Source organism: Balaenoptera ricei, chromosome 15 (assembly GCF_028023285.1).
Source record: "Balaenoptera ricei isolate mBalRic1 chromosome 15, mBalRic1.hap2, whole genome shotgun sequence".
Taxonomy (NCBI): Eukaryota; Metazoa; Chordata; class Mammalia; order Artiodactyla; family Balaenopteridae; genus Balaenoptera; species Balaenoptera ricei.
In genome coordinates this window covers 54,396,882-54,419,372 of record NC_082653.1, presented here as the reverse complement: position 1 = coordinate 54,419,372, position 22,491 = coordinate 54,396,882, and the positions used below count along the sequence as shown (strand labels likewise).

The following is a 22,491-nucleotide window of genomic DNA, read 5'->3' as shown; positions in this document are numbered from 1 at the left end:
AAACAAAACAAAAAAAACCCAAACATACACACACATAGAAAGAGAGATCACATTTGTGGTCACCAGAGGTGGGGATGGGGGAGGGGGAATTAGATGAAGGCCGTCAAAAGGTACAAACTTCAAGTTACAAGATAAATAAGTACCAGGGATGTAACGTACAACATGATAAATATAATTAACATTGCTGTGTGTTATACCTAAAAGTTGTTAAGGGAGAAAACCCTAAGAGTTCTCATCACACACACAAAAATTTTTTAAAATTTCTTTCATTTCTATCATTTCTTTATATCAGATGATGGATGTTCACTAAACTTATTGTGATATTCATTTCGTGATGTATGTAAGTCAAATCATTATGTTGTACATCTTAAACTTATACAGTTCTGTATGTCAATTATATCTCAATAAAACTAGAAAAAATAAAAAACTTAAAAATAAGGTTAAAGGGGAAAAAAAAAAGAACAGAAAGAACATGAATAGATTCCTCCCGGTAGTAAGGCAGAAGCTCAAAGGAAGCATGACACATTCTTGGAATCAAATAGTAAGAATGATTTCCTGAAGACAGTAATTCTCAGATACAAGGAATTTTATTCAGTCAAATATAGCTGATGAAATAGATAACCATAATTCTAGTTTTCAAATGCATAAAGAATTTGTTTTGTGAAAGTAAGCTGGTTGTGAAGTAATAGTCCATGGGATACTAAAGAGTATTAACTTGGCAAGATGGCGGAAGAGTAAGACGCGGAGATCACCTTCCTTCCCACAGATACAGTAGAAATACATCTACACGCGGAACTGCTCCTACAGAACACCCACTGAACGCTGGCAGAAGATGTCAGACCTCCCAAAAGGAAAGAAACTCCCCACGTACTTGGGTAGGGCAAAAGAAAAAAGAAATAACAGAGACAAAAGAATAGGGACAGGACCTGCACCAGTGGGAGGGAGCTGTGGAGGAGGAAAGGTTTCCACACACTAGGAAGCCCCTTCGCAGGCGGAGACTGTGGGTGGCAGAGGGGGGAAGCTTCGGGGCCACGGAGGAGAGCGCAGCCACAGGGGTGCGGAGGGCAAAGCGTAGAGATTCCCGCACACAGGAGCGGTACCGACCAGCACTCACCAGCCCGAGAGGCTTGTCTGCTCCCCCGCCAGGGCGGGCGGGGGCTGGGAGCTGAGGCTCGGGCTTGGTCGGATCCCAGGGACAGGACTGGGGTTGGCGGCATGAACACAGCCTGAAGGGGGCTAGTGCGCCACAGCTAGCCGGGAGGGAGTCCAGGAAAAAGTCTGGAGCTGCCCAACAGGCAAGAGACTTTTTCTTGCCTCTTTGTTTTGTGGTGCGCAAGGAGAGGGTATTCAGAGCGCCGCCTAAACGAGCTCCAGAGACGGGCGCGAGACGCTAAGGCTGCTGCTGCCGCCACCAAGAAGCCTGTGTGCGAGCACAGGTCACTCTCCACACCGCCCCTCCCGGGAGCCTGGGCAGCCCGCCAAGGCCAGGCTCCTGTGATCCAGGGACAACTTCCCCGGGAGAACGCACGGCGTGCCTCAGGCTGCTGCAATGTTACGCTGGCCTCTGCCGCCGCAGGCTCGCCCCACATCCATACCCCTCTCTCCCCCACGCCTGAGTGAGCCAGAGCCCCCGAAGCAGCTGCTCCTTTAACCCCGTCCTGTGTGAGCGAAGAACAGACGCCCTCAGGCGACCTACACACAGAGGCGGGTCCAAATCCAAAGCTGAACCCAGGAGCTGTACGAACAAAGAAGAGAAAGGGAAATCTCTCCCAGCAGCCTCAGGAGCAGCAGATTAAAGCTCCACAAACAACTTGATGTGCCTGCATCTGCTGAATACCTGAATAGACAACAAATCATCCCAAATTCAGGAGGTGGACTTTGGGAGCAGGATATATTAATTTTTCCCCTTTTCCTTTTTTTGTGAGTGTGTATGTGTATGCTTCTGGGTGAGATTTTGTCTGTATAGCTTTGCTTTCACCATTTGTCCTAGGGTTCGGTCTGTCCGTTTTTTTTGTTTTTTTTTTTTACTTAAAAATTTTTTTTTCTTAATAAATTTTTTCTTAATAATTTTTTCCTTATTTTTTATTTTAAAAAATTAAGAAAAATTTTTTTTCTTAATAAGTTTTTTCTTATTTTTTATTTTAAAAAATTAAAAATTTTTTCTTAATAAATATTTTTCTTAATAATTTTTTTCTTATTTTTTCTCATAAAAAATTAATAAATTTATTTTAAAAAATTAAAAAAATCTTTTCTTAATAAAATTTTTAATAATTTTTCTTCTTATTTTTTATTATAATAGCTTTATTTTATTTTATTTTATTTTACCCTCTTTCTTTCTTTCTTTCTATTTTTTCTCCCTTTTACTCTGAGCCGTGTGGATGAAAGGCTCTTGGTGCTCCAGCCAGGCATCCGGGCTGTGCCTCTGAGGTGGGAGAGCCAACTTCAGGACACTGGTCCATAAGAGACCTCCCAGCTCCACATAATACCAAATGGCGAAAATCTCTCAGAGATCTCCATCTCAACACCAAGACCCAGCTTCACTCAACGACCAGCAAGCTACAGTGCTGGACACCCTATGCCAAACAACTAGCAAGACAGGAACACAGCCCCATCCATTAGCAGAGAGGCTGCCTAAAATCATAATAAGGCCACAGACACCCCAAAACACACCACCGGACGTGGACCTGACCACCAGAAAGACAAGATCCAGCCTCATCCACCAGAACACAGGCACTAGTCCCCTCCACCAGGAAGCCTACACAACCCACTGAACCAACCTTAGCCACTGGGGACAGATACCAAAAACAACGGGAACTACGAACCTGCAGCCTGTGAAAAGGAGACCCAAAACACAGTAAGATAAGCAAAATGAGAAGACAGAAAAACACACAGCAGATGAAGGAGCAAGGCAAAAACCCACCAGACCAAACAAATGAAGAGGAAATAGGCAGTCTACCTGAAAAAGAATTCAGAATAATGATAGTAAAGATGATCCAAAATCTTGGAAATAGAATAGACAAAATGCAAGAAACATTTAACAAGGATGTAGAAGAACTAAAGAGGAACCAAGCAACGATGAAAAACACAGTAAATGAAATTAAAAATACTCTAGAAGGGATCAATAGCAGAATAACTGAGGCAGAAGAACGGGTAAGTGACCTGGAAGATAAAATGGTAGAAATAACTACTGCAGAGCAGAATAAAGAAAAAAGAATGAAAAGAACTGAGGACAGTCTCAGAGACCTCTGGGACAACATTAAACGCACCAACATTCGAATTATAGGGGTCCCAGAAGAAGAAGAGAAAAAGAAAGGGACTGAGAAAATATTTGAAGAGATTATAGTTGAAAACTTCCCTAAATTGGGAAAGGAAATAGTTAATCAAGTCCTGGAAGCACAGAGAGTCCCATACAGGATAAATCCAAGGAGAAACACGCCAAGACACATATTAATCAAACTATCAAAAATTAAATATAAAGAAAACATATTAAAAGCAGCAAGGGAAAAACAACAAATAACACACAAGGGAATCCCCATAAGGTTAACAGCTGATCTTTCAGCAGAAACTCTGCAAGCCAGAAGGGAGTGGCAGGACATACTTAAAGTCATGAAGGAGAAAAACCTACATCCAAGATTACTCTACCCAGCAAGGATCTCATTCAGATTTGATGGAGAAATTAAAACCTTTACAGACAAGCAAAAGCTGAGAGAGTTCAGCACCACCAAACCAGCTTTACAACAAATGCTAAAGGAACTTCTCTAGGCAAGAAACACAAGAGAAGGAAAACACCTATAATAAGAAACCCAAAACATTTAAGAAAATGGGAATAGGAACATACATATCGATAATTACCTTAAATGTAAATGGATTAAATGCTCCCACCAAAAGACACAGACTGGCTGAATGGATACAAAAACAAGACCCATATATATGCTGTCTACAAGAGACCCACTTCAGACCTAGGGACACATACAGACTGAAAGTGAGGGGATGGGAAAAGATAGTCCATGCAAATGGAAATCAAAAGAAAGCTGGAGTAGCAATTCTCATATCAGACAAAATAGACTTTAAAATAAAGACTATTACAAGAGACAAAGAAGGACACTATATAATGATCAAGGGATCGATCCAAGAAGAAGGTATAACAATTGTAAATATTTATGCACCCAACATAGGAGCACCTCAATACATAAGGCAAATACTAACAGCCATAAAAGGGGAAATCGACAGTAACACAATCATAGTAGGGGACTTTAACACCCCACTTTCACCAATGGACAGATCATCCAAAATGAAAATAAATAAGGAAACACAAGCTTTAAATGATACATTAAACAAGATGGACTTAATTGATATTTATAGGACATTCCACCCCAAAACAACAGAATACACATTTTTCTCAAGTGCTCATGGAACATTCTCCAGGATAGATCATATCTTGGGTCACAAATCAAGCCTTGGTAAATTTAAGAAAATTGAAATCGTATCAAGGATCTTTTCCGACCACAACGCTATGAGACTAGATATCAATTACAGGAAAAGATCTGTAAAAAATACAAACACATGGAGGCTACACAATACACTACTTAATAACAAAGTGATCACTGAAGAAATCAAAGGGGAAATCAAAAAATACCTAGAAACAAATGACAACGGAGACATGACGACCCAAAACCTACGGGATACAGCAAAAGCAGTTCTAAGAGGGAAGTTTATAGCAATACAAGCCTACATCAAGAAACAGGAAACATCTCGAATAAACAACCTAACCTTGTACCTAAAGCAATTAGAGAAAGAAGAGCAAAAAAACCCCAAAGCTAGCAGAAGGAAAGAAATCATAAGGATCAGATCAGAAATAAATGAAAAAGAAATGAAGGAGACAATAGCAAAAATCAATAAAACTAAAAGCTGGTTCCTTGAGAAGATAAACAAAATTGATAAACCATTAGCCAGACTCATCAAGAGAAAAAGGGAGAAGACTCAAATCAATTGAATTAGAAATGAAAAAGGAGAAGTAACCACTGACACTGCAGAAATACAAACGATCATGAGAGATTACTACAAGCAACTCTATGCCAATAAAATGGACAACCTGGAAGAAATGGACAAATTCTTAGAAATGCACAACCTGCCGAGACGGAACCAGGAAGAAACAGAAAATATGAACAGACCAATCACAAGCACTGAAATTGAAACTGTGATTAAAAATCTTCCAACAAACAAAAGCCCAGGACCAGATGGCTTCACAGGCGAATTCTATCAAACATTTAGAGAAGAGCTAACACCTATCCTTCTCAAACTCTTCCAAAATATTGCAGAGGGAGGAACACTCTCCAACTCATTCTACAAGGCCACCATCACCCTGATACCAAAACCAGACAAAGATGTCACAAAGAAAGAAAACTACAGGCCAATATCACTGATGAACATAGATGCAAAAATCCTCAACAAAATACTAGCAAACAGAATCCAACAGCACATTAAAAGGATCATACACCATGATCAAGTGGGGTTTATTCCAGGAATGCAAGGATTCTTCAATATACATAAATCAATCAACGTGATACATCATATTAACAAATTAAAGGAGAAAAATCATATGATCATCTCAATAGATGCAGAGAAAGCTTTCGACAAAATTCAACACCCATTTATGATAAAAGCCCTGCAGAAAGTAGGCATAGAGGGAACTTTCCTCAACATAATAAAGGCCATATATGACAAACCCACAGCCAACATTGTCCTCAATGGTGAAAAACTGAAACCATTTCCACTAAGATCAGGAACAAGACAAGGTTGCCCACTCTCACCACTATTATTCAACATAGTTTTGGAAGTGTTAGCCACAGCAATCAGAGAAGAAAAAGAAATAAAAGGAATCCAAATCGGAAAAGAAGAAGTAAAGCTGTCACTGTTTGCAGATGACATGATACTATACATAGAGAATCCTAAAACTGCTACCAGAAAACTACTAGAGCTAATCAATGAATTTGGTAAAGTAGCAGGATACGAAATTAATGCACAGAAATCTCTTGCATTCATACACACTAATGATGAAAAATCTGAAAGTGAAATTAAGAAAACACTCCCGTTTACCATTGCAACAAAAAGAAGAAAATATCTAGGAATAAACCTACCTAAGGAGACAAAAGACCTGTACGCAGAAAATTATAAGACACTGATGAAAGAAATTAAAGATGATACAAATAGATGGAGAGATATACCATGTTCTTGGATTGGAAGAATCAACATTGTGAAAATGACTCCACTACCCAAAGCAATCTACAGATTCAATGCAATCCCTATCAAACTACCACTGGTATTTTTCACAGAACTAGAACAAAAAATTTCACAATTTGTATGGAAACACAAAAGACCTCGAATAGCCAAAGCAATCTTGAGAACAAAAAATGGAGCTGGAGGGCTTCCCTGGTGGTGCAGTGGTTGAGAATCTGCCTGCTAATGCAGGGGACACGGGTTCGAGCCCTGGTCTGGGAAGATCCCACATGCCACGGAGCAACTAGGCCCGTGAGCCACAACTACTGAGCCTGCGTGTCTGGAGCCTGTGCTCTGCAACAAGAGAGGCCACGGTAGTGAGAGGCCAGCGCACCGCGATGAAGAGTGGCCCCCGCTTGCCGCAACTAGAGAAAGCCCTAGCACAGAAACAAAGACCCAACATAGCAATCAATCAATCAATCAATCAATCAATCAATCTTTAAAAAAAAAAAAAATGGAGCTGGAGGAATCAGGCTCCCTGACTTCAGATTATATTACAAAGCTACAGTAATCAAGACAGTTTGGTACTGGCACAAAAACAGAAACATAGATCAGTGGAACAGGATTGAAAGCCCAGAGATAAACCCACGCATATATGGTCACCTTATCTTTGATAAAGGAGGCAAGCATATACAGTGGAGAAAAGACAGCCTCTTCAATAAGTGGTGCTGGGAAAACTGGACAGCTACATGTAAAAGAATGAAATTAGAACACTCCCTAACACCATACACAAAAATAAACTCAAAATGGATTAAAGACCTAAATGTAAGGCCAGACACTATCAAACTCTTAGAGGAAAACATAGGCAGAACATTCTATGACATAAATCACAGCAAGATCCTTTTTGACCCAACTCCTAGAGAAATGGAAATAAAAACACAAATAAACAAATGGGACCTAATGAAACTTAAAAGCTTTTGCACAGCAAAGGAAACCATAAACAAGACCAAAAGACAACCCTCAGAATGGGAGAAAATATTTGCAAATGAAGCAACTGACAAAGGATTAATCTCCAAGATTTACAAGCAGCTCATGCAGCTCAATAACAAAAAAACAAACAACCCAATCCAAAAATGGGCAGAAGACCTAAATAGACATTTCTCCAAAGAAGATATACAGATGGCCAACAGACACATGAAAGAATGCTCAACATCATTAATCATTAGAGAAATGCAAATTAAAACTACAATGAGATACCACCTCACACCGGTCAGAATGGCCATCATCAAAAAATCTAGAAACAATAAATGCTGGAGAGGGTGTGGAGAAAAGGGAACACTCTTGCACTGTTGGTGGGAATGTAAATTGATACAGCCACTATGGAGAACAGTATGGAGGTTCCTTAAAAAACAAAAAATAGAACTACCATATGACCCAGCAATCCCACTACTGGGCATATACCCTGAGAAAACCATAATTCAAAAAGAGTCATGTACCAAAATGTTCATTGCAGCTCTATTTACAATAGCCAGGACATGGCAGCAACCTAAGTGTCCATCATCGGATGAATGGATAAAGAAGATGTGGCACATATATACAATGGAATATTACTCAGCCATAAAAAGAAATGAAATGGGGCTTCCCTGGTGGCGCAGTGGTTGAGAGTCTGCCTGCCAATGCAGGGGACGCGGGTTCGAGCCCTGGTCTGGGAAGATCCCACATGCCGCGGAGCAACTGGGCCCGTGAGCCACAACTACTGAGCCTGTGCGTCTGGAGCCTGTGCTCCACAACGAGAGAGGCCGCGATAGTGAGAGGCCCGCGCACCGTGATGAAGAGTGGCCCCCGCTTGCCACAACTAGAGAAAGCCCTCGCACAGAAACGAAGACCCAACACAGCCAAAAAAAATAAATAAATAAATAAATAAATTTAAAAAAAAAAAAAAAAAAAAAAAAAAAAAAAAGAAATGAAATGGAGGTATTTGTAGTGAGGTGGATGGAGTTAGAGTCTGTCATACAGAGTGAAGTAAGTCAGAAAGAGAAAAACAAATACAGTATGCTAACACATATATATGGAATCTAAGGGAAAAAAAAGGTCATGAAGAACCTAGTGGCAAGATGGGAATAAAGACACAGACCTACTAGAGAATGGACTTGAGGATATGGGGAGGGGGAGGGGTAAGATGTGACAGGGTGAGAGAGTGGCATGGACATATATACGCTACCAAATGTAAAACAGATAGCTAGTGGGAAGCAGCCGCATAGCACAGGGAGATCAGCTCGGTGCTTTGTGACCACCTAGAGGGGTGGGATAGGGAGGGTGGGAGGGAGGGAGATGCAAGAGGGAAGAGATATGGGAACATATGTATATGTATAACTGATTCACTTTGTTATAAAGCAGAAACTAACACACCATTGTAAAGCAATTATACTCCAATAAAGATGTTAAAAAAAAAAAGAGTATTAACTTATTATTGAAAATGAAAATATGATTTAATTAGAACAAATGCCTTCAAAATGCCCTCCCTTTATCTCCTCTTACTGTATATACTAACAACGGAATACCTTTAACCTGGAATGCAATTCACTAAAAACAACTAAAGTAGATCAAACTGAGAAACAAAGTAAAATAACATGTTACCAATATAGACTCACTGAATCTAAGTTAGGTTTTCGAGTATGCTAAACATAGGGCAAAGAACACTTTATTACAAAGATAATTTGCATTAAAAAAAAAATCATCCTAAGCTTTGTTTTTTTGTCTTTTTCTGCCTCACTGTGAAGCTTTCGGAATCTTGGTTCCCCGACTAGTGATTGAACCTGGGCCACAGCAGTGAAAGCTGGGAATCCTAACCACTAGGCCACCAGGGAACTCCCTAAGCTTTATTATTTTTAAAACGCACTTTCTTTTTCTCCCCCAGGGTTTCCCAAGGCCATGTATATTGATTAATTGCTTTGAAGCATAATTTTAATGTAGCCATAGACTACTCAACGAAAGAGAGTTTTATAGTGAACAGTCATGAACCTAAGAACTAAGTGTAGCAATAAAGAGATATCTTCACACTTGGAGTTTTAAATCGACCAATACATTATTTCTGAAAGTGACAGTAAATCTGACAGTCTTTGTCTATGCTAAAAAAAAAAAAAAAAAAAAAGCTGTCATTTATCTCCTCAGAGAAAATGCCCTGCAGCTCCCATGGGAGGGTGCTCTTGCCACCCACACCCAGTCCCCGCCAGGACCAGCAGGAACCGGGCCCAGGACTGCTGACCCACCAGCAGGACCCACAACCAGAGAATGTCGACTCTCTACTGGAGGATGAATATTTTGTTCAGAATTAGGCCCAACGTGACAGCTTTTTTTTTTAACGCCGTGTGTGCCACTTGGGGGATCTCAGTTTCCCGACCAGGGATCGAACCTGGGCCCTCAGCAGTGAAAGCGCCCAGTCCTAATCACTGGACCTCCAGGGAATTCCCCCAACGTGACAACTTTCGACTGAGAAAGTCCAGATGCTCAAGGAAACCAAATTTAACTCCTTGATCATTTACACCCAGCACACTTTTCATTTTATTATAATTTTCTATCAAAATATTTCCCACATACTCTTTGAAACAAAGACCTGACTTGCTGATCCCTTCTGTGCAGTTCACCCCACACACTGCCCTGCAGCCCCTCCTGGATGCTTGCCCTGCGTGTGACTTCCCTGGAGGCAGACGGCGCCACCCCATCGCCACAGGGGTCCCTGCCCACGTCTGCCACCGTGCCGGTCTCCCTGCCCGCCCGCCCGTCCCACTCACGCAGCCGGCAGATGGGGCAGTTGCTGGCCTGGTAGCGCAGCGTGTCGGCGCACGAGTTGCAGAGGCACAGGTGGCGGCAGGGCAGGATCAGCGTGTCCCGTAGGTCCGACAGGCACACCACACACTCGTTGCTGTTGTCGCTGTTCTCCTCGTCTGAGGGCTGAGGGGACACCGAGGGTCCCAGGGTCGGTGGCTCCCGAGGCCAGAGGCCGGGGGCCTTCCTGTCCCCACTTCCCCTGGGGGCTGCGGTGGCAAAGGGAAGCCCCAGGGGCAGAGGAAGGTCACCAAAGAGCAGGACACCCCCCCAGCCCAAGACACCTCCCCAAATCAAGAGAACTTGGGTCTCTTCCTCCCCAGAACCAAAGAGGAAATGTGGGAAGACTCGCATCTGCCAAGGCTGCCCATTTACTTGCTTAAAACAGCAACAACAAAAATAAGGCAACGGAGTTCCCGGGCGGTCCAGTGGTTAGGACTCCGTGCTTTCTCTGCTGGGGCCTGGGCTCCATCCCTGGTAGGGGAACTAAGATCCCACAAGCTGCACATTGCGGCCCCCCCAAAATAAATCAGGCAAGTCTAACTTGTTGAAATGTTTTCCTTAAGTAATGGCACCTTCTGGAAAACAAAATTAGCTTCTGGATCAAGAGATAGCAACAGCCTAAAACGGGCATCAGTCAAGTCCAGCCTGCTGCCTGCTTCTGAAGCAAAGTGTCACCAGAGCACAGCCTTGCCCCTGTGTTTCTGTATGTCTGTGGCTGCTTCTGCATGATCCCGGCAGCGCTAGACACATGAACAGAAGTGACAGACGCCATAGAGGTCGACGACATTAACGACTGGGCCCTCTATGGGAAGTCGGATGACCTCTGATGCAGAAACATGACCTGGGCAGAGAGCACTTGGCATCCAGCCAGTTCCAGCCACCATAGAAGCTAGCCTGAGACCCCAGAGGTTTTTAAAAAGAGGCAGCAGTTTCATTTGTGTCTTAAGGCAATGACAAAGCCATGGACTAATTCCCTGGCTGTGCCAGACCTTGGCTCTGTGGACCACCAGGCTCCCGTCACAGGCATTGGAAGGCGAGCCGGCCTACGGGTGCAGCGCGGGCTCAACTGCTGATGAGAGAAGGGAAAGGCCAAAGCTGCACCGGGGAAGGGGGCAGCAGGAGGGGGCCCGGCATCCCCAGGCTGCCTTGATGGCCAGCTGCCCAGTGATGGTAACAAGCCAGTGAATTTGCTGGAAAAAGGACAATGTCCCACAGACTCTGCTAACTCTAAAAATTAAGGAAAAATGATGGAGTCTGGGGTCCTGGGGTCTCCAGGGGAAGGCTCAGCAGGGAACTGGCTCATCTGCCACCAACCTGCAGGGCCCTGGCCAGGACAGGGGCCCCAAGCAGGTCACCCACGGGCCCGCCTCCGAGCAGCTGGGAGGAGCACAGGGGAGCATGGCCAGCCTGGCCCGGCGGTGCCACAAGCACGCACCTTTGTCTCCTGGTTGTTCTTGTTCTCAATGCCGTAGATCTCCTGCAGCAGGTAGCTGACCCGGTCCACCTGGAGAGCAGAGAGGTGTCTGGGCACTTGCTCCCAACTCAACGGCTCCTCTGCACCCACCTTTCCCGACAACCCCTCCCAGGTGCCGAGCTCGGGTCCTGGGGGCAGGCGTGGTTGGCGGTTCTGTCTAGCCCCACCCCCAGGGAGCGGGCACTACTGGAGACAGGCAGGGAGAACCACCACCTGCCCAGCCCACTGGTAGCAAGGACACTGGGCTGGGCCCAGGTTCTGCCCGCCCCAGAGGGCGCAGAGACTAGCTCTATCCGGACTCGGCGACCACATCTTCTGCCCACCTTACCGTGCCCAACCCCAGAGGAAAACGACCTTGGACCCTCCTGTCACCAGCCCCACAAGAGTGACCAGAGTCAGGCCTCGAATTGACCACAGTTTATGGGCCAGATACTCCTCCTGAGAGCCACGGCCCTGCTGGTCAGCTCTCCTGAAACAAGCACCCAGACCATCCCCGGGGTCTCCTGCCCTCCTGCCACCTCCAGGTGTTGCACCTGCCAGAGTTCTCTCAACCCCTCTTTTAAAAAACTCAAGCAACACCACTCTCGGGTTGTGGCTGACACACCTGAGCAGCTACACACAGGATAACCTGATAATCACAGCTTTGGAGACAGACCCCACCATGGCCGCTGTTTAATCAGTCTCCAGGCTCATTTCAGGCGAACCTGTCCGCTAAATCCTCACAGAACCTACCTAAGTCGGAGGCCACCAGGGATAATTCTTCCTGGTGTTAGACCATGGAATTACGGACCCCAGAGAAAGGCTGTACTGGTCTATAGCTCCCATTGGTTCCAAGATATTCCATCCTTCTCTCAAATATGGATTAAGTCAATCTAAGTCTTTGCCCAACACGGAGGTAATTTCAGCAATTTGTAAGGAGGAGGAGGGGAGGCTGCAGTGTTTCTCCCTTCTTTCCTCCCTCCCTTCCTCCATCCCTCCCTCCCTTCCTTCCCTTCTTCCTTCATCTGTCCATTCATTCATTCAGCAAGTGTTTACTGAACACTCACTAAGTTCAAGCTGGACAAGATTCGGCTACAACGGTCAATGCAGGTACGTGGTGGGTATGCAGTACATGCGGACACACCCAGTGACCCTGACCCTGACTCCTGGAGCCCAGGGCCCACAGTAGTGGTGTCACCAGCTACTTCCACAGTGGCCATGGTGGCCTGGGGAGAATAATCCACAGAGACCACTGGGTCACGTGTGCACGCCTGTCTTTTTTAAATCAAAAGGGCTCACGGTATTTCCTCTGATGGACTTACGATTTGCTTCTGCTTTAAAGGCTTCACAGAGAAGCTGCCGTCGACGTGCTGCAGGGAAGAAGGACAGAGAGGTTAACTCGGCCATGCTGAAGGCCCGTCCTTGGTCAACCCACAACCACGGCTGAAAAAAAGAAGGGGCCAGCGACAGTGAGAGGCCCGCGCACCGCGATGAGGAGTGGCCCCCGCTTGCCGCAACTGGAGAGGGCCCTCGCACAGAGACGAAGACCCAACACAGCCAAGGGTAAATAAATAAATAAATAAAATGTCTGCAGAAATATTAAAAAAAAAAAAAAAAAGAAGGGGCCACACGAAGACTCGAGAGACAGGCCAGGGATCCTCCAACTGTGGCCCTCTGACCTGGCTTCCAAACTACCCGGAGAATCTTCTAAAAATATCGCCTCCTGGGTCCCACCCTGACCTACAAAACCCAACTCTCCCTGGGTCGTTCTCAAGTACACTCAAGTTCACCACCATTAGCCAAGTTCTGACAATGGATAGGCGCCTCCCCACCTGGATGGCAAGAACTAAGACAGACGGCTCCAGCCCTCAAAGGGCTTGGTCGAATCGCGAAGACAGCACAAGGATGTCACTGGCTTACGTACTCAGCAAGGCCCAAAGCTCTGAGAACCGTGAGAACAAGATAGAGCAAATGCGTCTGGTGGTACCTGGGGAGGCACACGGCTCCGAGTCCACACAGTTAAGCACGGTACCAGATCTGAACTCTCGCGCACCAAATACCCCTTCTGAGTCCACCGAGACCAGCGCCCGGCGTTTTCTGTAAGGCTGATGGGTTCTGACAGAAGTTTCTAGCACGCTGCACTCCAAAAATAAGGTAGTTTCTCACTGGACTCTACACTGGAAGCACAGAATGGAGTGTCTGCCAGTGAGGGCCCATCGCCCCGCCAGAGCACACAGATGGTAAATAGTCACCATCTCCTCTGACAAGGCCGGTCTGGGGAGCACAGCTGGTGAGCCCAGAGATGGAGAGGGCCACCTCCACCACAGCCCCAGGAGGCCAGGGAGAGCACAGACCCAACGTCACCAGAGGGGCCTCAGGCCCAGCTCCACTGATCCCTTGGGGCATCTGGAAAGACCCAGATCACAGGGAGGAGATGAGCTCTGCACTTAAGGCTTTCGGGGCTGCAGGCACACCCTGGGCTGAGGAAGCCAGGGGTTGGCAGGACGTCCAGGACAAGTGGTCTGAGACTGGTTTCCTCATGAGGTCCTTGCTCCTCGTCCACCTGGGCCACAGGCCGGTGCTAAACACACAACTGCACGGTGCCGACCAATGTCAAGGAACACTACAAGGTGGGGATCAGCCGTAGCCTTTTCAAATAGGGGACACACCCCACTACTCTGGCAGGGCTCTCGGTGAGCAGGGACCCTGTCCCAACACAGCCAGGCCCTCACTCGCTGCATGCACGGACGCATGGAACTGGACCCCGGTGAGAGGACCATCCCTAGAATCCGAGACACCCTAATGCAGAGTCAGTGGTGAGGCCGACTGTCCTCACCACCAGCCAACATCCCCACCACACACCGTAAACACGGCCACAAAGCATGGACAGTCAGGGGCCTGGGGACTCAGGTCTGGTGGAAAAAAGGGCAAACACGTAAGTTCAAATACACGTAACGCTAAAAAGGTAGTAGTAAATGAATCCTTCCATGTAAATGGTCTCTTTCTATGCGGGGCACCCCCAACTCGGGGACCCCAGGAGAGTATGTATGTCACGTCTAGGACCGTACTAGGCAGGTGGCAGACCCTCGTCCACCCCACCAGCATTTACTGGGCACCGACTGCATGCAGGATACGATGACAAATGAGGGGTCGGCTGGACGATCACGAGCAAGATGGCACTTACCTTTTCAAAGGCGGCCAAGAGCACGTGGGCGTGGCCGGTCACTTCCACAACTGCCCGGGAGAGAGGAGAGTGGTCAGAGCCGGCCTCCACCACCCCCGGCCCCCTGCCCCGGGCTTCCTCTTTCCAGCTGGCACGTCCCCAGCTCTCAGCCTGCAGGCAGGGCCTTGTCCTCTGAGGACCCACCGAGGTTTTGTCCTTGCCTCACCCTCCTCTGCCTGCAGCTCCCTCCGACCCGCACCTCACCCGGCCCCAAAGCAGCCACTGCCGGCTGCCCACGGCTGGCTCTGCTGCCGTCTCACTCGGCACGGGGAGGAGCTGAGGAGCCCGGGGACAAGCCTGGGCCGGGCAGGGTGTCTGCACCCTCGCCTGGGACCCTGCAGCCCGCAGCAGGGGCAAGGAGAGGCCAGCAGGACAGGCAGGAGGAGGCAGGCGGCGAGGGGTCAGCGTGGCACCGACAGCTTTCATCGTTCCACTGCGGGGCGGACACCAGCGCCACGAAAGCCAGGCTCCGCCACAGGGGCGCGGGGACAGCACCAGCAGCAGGAGACGGAGCGCTCGGCGCCCGAGCCCCTTGGCCCCAAGCCCGGCCAGCAGGCTGAGTCGACGTCGTCCGCTGTTTCTGGACCCGGCTGACTGGGGTGAGAAGGGCCTCTTCCCAAGTGTGCACGCCTGGGAGGGAGACCAGAGGGAAAGGCCACTCACCATCCCCCTCATCCACCACGGCCTGGATGACCACTGGAAACATGCCCCGGTCCAGGTCAAAGTTCAGCTGCAGAGAAGAGGAGGTGACAACAGTCAGACTGAGCTGGAGGGAGCGGGTGGGATGAGCAGGAGGCGTCGCGGTGACAGAGCTGAGGCAAGACAGGCGCCCTTTTCTTCTTTGTGGTAAAGCAGATTAAAAGGGCACATTTGTGTTCTAAGTGTAGCTCAGTGTCATTAAGTACATCCGTAAGGTCACGCGACCGTCAGCACCACCTTTCCTGGCACGTCCTCGCCAGCCCTCAGCGGGCCTCCCAGCCCAGCCCAGCCCTGGAACCTCCATGCTGCTGCTGTCTGTGGACCGGCTGACCCTGGACATTCACAGAAATGGATGCACACAGTATCTGTCTTTTGAGTCTGGTTCCTCTCAGGCAGAATCATCACACTGCAGCCGCCTCCCCCTTAAAGCCGGGCAGCGCTCCCTGCCTGGCCAGACCTCACTGTCACCCATTCACCTGCTCACAGACACCAGGCCCCGCTTCGGCTGTGCTGAGCGGGGCTGCCTCTGCTGGACTCTGCTGGGTGGACCCCTAGGCACGGGAGTGCCGGGTCCCACGGAGATCCCGTGTCTAACCTTGTGAAGAAAGGCACCCAGCTCGGCCCCAACAAAGACGGAAGCAACGTGAAGGAGACCACGTGGCTCGTCCGAGCTCACGGAGAAACCTCCTCTCACTTTTCCTTCTCCTCCAGCTTAAATCCCTCCGGGGATCCCCGCTGCCCTCCGGCTGCAGGCCACGCTCCTCCCCACGTGTCCACTCGGGTGCAGCTTCCACGTCTGCTCACCAGTGGGGACCGCGGGGAGGTCACACAGAGCCTGCAGGGCAGAGGCGCTCAGCCAAACCACACCCACCACGGGAAGGGTGCCCAGCGGGTCCCTGGCTGTCGGTGGGCCGCAGGGCCGGGCCGGGGCCAGTGCTGGGACAGGGCATACTCAGCGCTGCCAGGTTCGGGTCTGGCTCTACAACCTGAGCATCAGGTCCCGATCCTAACGCAAAAGTTGCGAGCAGGTGGCCGAGAGAGCAGGCGGTGAGCATTGGCCACTGGAGCTGCATGTGCTCAGGCAGCGGGAGCCGAGGAGGGAGTTGGCCCAGGAGGACCACGTTGGGTAGGGACTCCAGGGCGCGGGGCTTGGTAGGAACGTGTGTGCACAGATCCGCATGCGGGGAGGCGTCCAGGCCTACCCAGGACCCACAGCCTCAGGGTAGAAGGGCTGCACCACCAAAACTTGGACCTGGAAGAGGGAGGGACCCGCTTTTCCCGCTCCTGCCTTGCTCTGGTGTGCCCCACGGACAAGAGTCACACATCACCTACAGCTATCCCGGGGCCAGGGACCTCCCGCACGCCTGCTTCTGCCCTCCCTACCGCAAGTCAGGGAACAGGGAGCCATCTTGCCAACGACCATCCCGCAGTTACCCTGGTGACGACGAAGCTGAGGTGGGTGTGACGCACAGGCGCTGCCCTTCCCAGGCTGTAATCAGGCCCAGGAGGGGAGCTGCTCAGGTGACAGAGCTGTATGGGGAGCAGTGCGGGCCCTGCCGCCCCCGCGCTTCCGGCCTGTTGCTGGAATACAGTCGTCAGCGCTGACGTGGCGACTTGGTTGCTCTCAGGAGCTGCCAGTGATTTGCATTTTCTTTCTCCCTCGCACGCTGAGTGCTGCCTCAGCACCAGCTGACGGGTGGAATAACAGACACTGGTCTGGGGAGGTGTGACGGGGGCCCCTGCCCCGCTGGCCGCCGGGCTCACGATGGACAGCCTGGCCAAGTAAGCACCCTGCACCCCGACCTCGCGGACCCCTGCGGCCACCTGTGAGGGAGGGACTGTTTCTACCTCCAGCTGACAGATGGGAAAGCAAGGGTCGCAGAGGTGGCATAATTTGCTGGATGCTTCATGGACAGAGTGACAGAGCCAGGGTTGCCTCCAGGCCTTGCCCACCTGTGTCCTCCCAGCTCCTGGGAAAGGCCATCACTGCTGCCTGGACGCCGCTGGTACTTCTGTCCTGGAGACTCTGCTCTTATCAAGCCTGACCCACCTGGGGCCTCCTGTCCACTCCTGTCCAAACCCTACTGCAAAGGTGCAAATGGTTGTTGTCCCACTTTTCAGGTGGCAGCACCCCAACTTTCCCTGCGGAAATGGGGGAACAACTTCTCTCCTACCCTGGTACTGTGTGGCCTGGCCAGAGGATGGTATGTCCACCTGAGCACTCTGGGATGCAGGCGGGGACCACACCTCTCCACTGGTCTGCAGGGCGCCAGCAGAGAGCGAGGCCAGCTCAGCAGGAGCACACCCTTCCTGATGACATGGGCCCCTGCAGACACCCAGCCTTTTCAGAATCTATGCCAATAAGTTCCTGATTTTCTTTTCTTAAGCCAGACTGAGGTGCTTCTGTCACACTTGCAACCAAAGAAGTCCTGACACAGACACCACTTTGAAGGCTCTGCCGCAGCAGCCTTCCCGGCGCCTCCCATGAACATTCAGTGCCCAGACCACAGGGCAGCACGCTACATGTGACATTTGTCCAGCGGACTTTGCAAACCCAACAGAAGACCCGGTGCTGAGCCAGGGACAGAGGTGGAGACGACAGGGCACCATGACCCCCGCTCTCCCCAGACACCAGGGCCTAGGGGTTGGGGGGAAACCCTGGGAGTGCAGGGACCCAGGGAGCAAGGACCACCTCCTCCCAGACTCCTGCTCCCCAGAGCTTGGCGCATGAGTCACGCCCCAGAGCCAAGCACGCGGGGAGAGGACAGAGACTTCCACCCTCCCAGAGAGTCTGAGGGAGACATTTTTTAGGTTTTGGCCACGCCAGGCAGCATGCGGGATCTTAGTTCCCCGACCAGGGATCGAACCCGCGCCCCTGCAGTGGAAGCGTGGAGTCTTAACCACTGGACCACCAGGGAAGTCCCAGGAGACACTTATTTTTAACGCAGGGGGTGAGGCTTTCTTAGGGAAAAAGGCGGCCAGGTCAGGAGAGAGAGCAGCAGCTGACGCCAGCAGGAGTGCCGCCCAGGCTCCCCTCAGGCTCTGCTGTCACAGAGGAGCCGTGGACGAGGGTCTTTGCAAGGCCTAGGTCAGATGGACACTGGGAAATAGGGGAAAGACAAGGTGTGGGGGAGGAGGGGACGTGGCTTTGACTGAAATAAATGGAAGCCCATGAGGAGCTGGTGGGAAAACTGCAAAGAAGCCCCACGAGCCACGAGGAGATCTGTAGGTATTGACCAGGAAAGACTCCACAACATGGTGCAGTAAGAAAAGAAAATGACGCCTGTGTGGGGCAGGGGGCATATGGGAAACCTCTATAACTTCCTCTTAATTTTGCTGTGAACCTTAAACTACTCTAAAAAAGTCTTACAATTAAATTAATTTAAATTAAATTAAAAAGCAAACTGCAGCCAAGAGGAATGAAAACATACATCCACACAAAGACTTGCACACAAATGTTCACAGCAGCATTATTCACGATAGCCAAAAGGCGGAGACAACCCAAATGTCCATCAACTGATGAAGGGATAAACAAAATATGATCCCATCCATCCAGTGGAATGTTATTCGGCCATAAAAAGGAATAAAGCACCGATACATACTACAACCTGGACAAGCCTTGAAGACATGATGCTGAGTGAAAGAAGCCAGCACAAAAGGTCACATAGTGTATGATTCTGTTTATGAGAAATGTCCAGAACAGACAAATCCAAAGAGACAGAAAGTGGATGAGCAGTGGCCAGGGGCCGGGGGAGGAATGAGGAGTGATTGCTAGTGGGTAGAGGGTTTCTCTTGGGGATGACAAAAAAGTTCTGGAGCTAAAGCAGTAGTGACGGCTATACAACTCTCTGAATATAGTAAATACCATCGAATTATACACTTTAAAAGGGTGAGCTGGGGACTTCCCTGGTGGTGCGGCAGTTAAGAATCCGCCTGCCAATGCAGGGGACACAGATTTGAGTCCTGGTCCGGGAAGATCCCACATGCCGCGGAGCAGCTAAGCCTGTGCGCCACAACTACTGAGCCTGTGCTCTAGAGCCTGTGAGCCACAACTACTGAGCCCGCGTCCCACAACTACTGAAGCCTGTGCGCCCAGAGCCCATGCTCCACAACAAGAGAAGCCACCGCAATGAGAAGCCCACGCACTACAACGAAGAGTAGCCCCCACTCACCACAACTAGAGAAAGCCCGCGTGCAGCAACGAAGACCAAACACAGCCAAAAATAAATAAACAAAATAAACAAATTTATTAAAACAGAAACAAAAAAATAAATAAAAGGGGGAGTTGTATAGTATGCAAATTATGTCTCGATAAGTTGTTCTAAAAAAACAAGCTACAAAATAATATTTGTACAGTATGACTGCATTTTTGTAAAAAACAAATGCATACAGGAGAAAGTCTAGAAAATACACCCCACATGGTCAGAAGTGGTCACTTCTGGAAAAGGAGACTGAACTGGGAGCATTCTGCTTGACAGATTCTGTGTAATTTGCACATTTTACTATAAGCATACATTACTGTTATAATCTTTAAATAGGCAAATCTGGGGAAAATGGCTAAAAAAAGGGAGGATGGCCAGGCCTCTGATGGCACAATGCTTACAGCTGAAGGCACGCCTGGCTGTGTCTGGAGACATCTTCAGTTGTCACAATTGCAGCAAGGGACATTCCTGACACCTGGTAGGCAGGGGCCAGGGAGGCTGCTCAACATCCCACAGAGCACAGGACAGTCCCTGCCAGAGAATGGCCCAGGACCCAAATGTCAACAGCACCGAGGCTGAGAAACCCTGGTATAATGGAGAAACTTGAGTTTGGTGCCAGAGTGTCTGTCACGTCTCTAACACCTACCAACACCCCCTTCAATGCCTCAGCAGGCAAGGACGTCATGCCAGGACGTAACAGCATCCTTCTGCTCTCCATACAGCTTAACTTCCAGAACCTTCTATTTATGGCAAAGCTTAGCCATTTCCTAGCTACAGTAATGACTGACGAAGTTCCCATTTAAAAATACATGTAATAGGGCTTCCCTGGTGGCGCAGTGGTTGGGAATCCACCTGCCAATGCAGGGGACGTGGGTTCGAGCCCTGGTCCAGGAAGATCCCACATGCTGTGGAGCAGCTAAGCCCGTGCGCTACAACTACTGAGTCTGCGCTCTAGAGCTCGTGAGACAGAACTACTGAGCCGGCGTGCCACAACTACTGAAGCCTGCGTGCCTAGAACCCATGCTCTGCAATGAGAGAAGCCACCACAGTGAGAAGCCTGTGCACCGTAACCAAGAGTAGCCCCTGCTCGCCGCAACTAGAGAAAGCCCACGCCCAGCAACGAAGACCCAATGCAGCCAAAAATAAATAAAATAAATTAAAAATAAAAAAAATAAAAAAATAAAAATACATGTAATAGAGGGAGGAATGGGAGTGACTGCTTAATGGGTGCAGGACTTCCTTGTGGGTGATGAGAACAGCCGGGAACTGCCCAGTGGTCACACACTATGAATGCACTGTCACTGATGTAAGTTTATATTTTGGGTATTCTACCGCAATAAAAAACACCTGTAAGAAAAACTGAGCTGATTTCAAGAACATATTAGTGGGAATTCTCTGTCGGACCAGGGGTTAGGAATCTGCACTTTCACTGCCGAGAGCCCAGGTTCGATCCCTGGTCAGGGAACTAAGATCCCGCAAGCCGCGTGGTGTGGCCCAAAAAAAAAAAAAGAACATCTTAGCTGAGGTGATAATCAGAAAAGGCAAAGATGAGGACGGGGTCCCAGGATAACAACACTGGACAGGCCCACCAGGCCACATGCTGACAAGCTGAGGACGCAGGTTCCCTGATGCACTGAGGGAGCAAAGGGGGTGCCCTCGTGGAGCACCCAAGACTGGCTTACAAGTCAGGTCTGCACTCAGGACAAGTGACCCAAACCGTTGGTGATGCAGCACATCCGCAAATGCACGGGGGATGTTTCAGGGCCAAAATGCCAAGACTGGGCTATTTCAGAGGTCACCAAGCTGAGGTGCAGCCTCAGCCCAGCCGCCCCGCAGTCACCATAGGTGGGGGCACCCACTCACCTGCCCACCCAGCCCCTCTGCCCTTGGGGAGCTGCCCCTCCCCATTCACAGGAGGGTGGGTGGGACCAGATGCACCTGCCGGGCATCTGAACCGGGAATGTGTGCACGCAGGGACGGAACCATCCTGATGGCACGGGGCTGTGCGCAGGGGGCCCCCAGGACTGCTATTCAGCTTGGCCTTTGACTTCGACGGCCCCACCCGGCTTCCAGACCTGTCTTTCTCACGTGGTAAAACAGAGGGGGCTCCTGTTGCTCAACATCAAAGCACCCTGACCAGCAAGCACACGCGGCTGGGAGTAACTACCAGGGCGTGGCCTTCACCGTCTGACATACCCGTGATCCAGAACCTTCCTGGCAATTCCCACACCACACCATGCCCTGCTACCTCCAATCCTTCCCACTCATGTATTTCAGTAACACAATACGTGACTACCCTCTGTCAAAAAAAAACTAGAGAATTCAGCTAAGTCAAAGAAGCCAGACATGAAAGGCCACATACTGTACGGTTCCATCCATATGAAATGTCCAGAACAGGTAAATCCAGGGAGACAGAAAGCAGATTAGTGCCAGGGGCTGGGGCAGGAACAGGGATTAACTGTAAAGGGCATGAGGGATCCTATCGGGAGGATAGAAACATCCTAAAACTGGATTGTGGTGATGGCTGTGATCACAGAGATTTACTAAAAATCACTGAATTGAACACTTAAAATGGGTGAGTTTTATGATATATAAACTCTACCTTAATAACCTGGTTTTTTTAAAAAAACAAAATAATTCAGGGGTGTACACAGTATTGATACTCACACTGTACACATGCAGCGTGTATGTGTGTGTCTCCCTTATATCAAGCTCCGTTGCAGAAATAACCACTGTCTTCAGCTTGACGGGAATCTTCTCTGGCTCTTCCTCAAGGATTATGTACACATACATGTACCTGCAGAAGTGGTCTTGTGCACATCTGTGGCTGTCACATATGTGCGATTACATGGTATTTGTCTGTAATGTGC

At 49.1% G+C, this 22,491-nt stretch overlaps 1 protein-coding gene across 5 annotated transcripts in view; it reads right to left on the bottom strand.

The window, feature by feature from the left end:
* Positions 1-22,491, bottom strand: part of MGRN1 (mahogunin ring finger 1) — a 61,691-nt gene that overhangs the window by 13,544 nt on the left and 25,656 nt on the right. For 4 of the 5 annotated variants that reach the window (XM_059895983.1, XM_059895984.1, XM_059895985.1 and 1 more), the window contains exons 6-10: positions 15,384-15,450; positions 14,682-14,731; positions 12,820-12,867; positions 11,480-11,548; positions 10,008-10,167 (exon numbers count right to left, since the gene is read on the bottom strand). In XM_059895983.1, the coding sequence (XP_059751966.1) occupies positions 10,008-10,167; positions 11,480-11,548; positions 12,820-12,867; positions 14,682-14,731; positions 15,384-15,450 (394 nt within the window). Of the gene's footprint in view, positions 1-10,007; positions 10,168-11,479; positions 11,549-12,819; positions 12,868-14,681; positions 14,732-15,383; positions 15,451-22,288; positions 22,419-22,491 lie in introns of all 5 variants that reach the window. The other variant, XM_059895987.1, reaches the window with a different exon arrangement.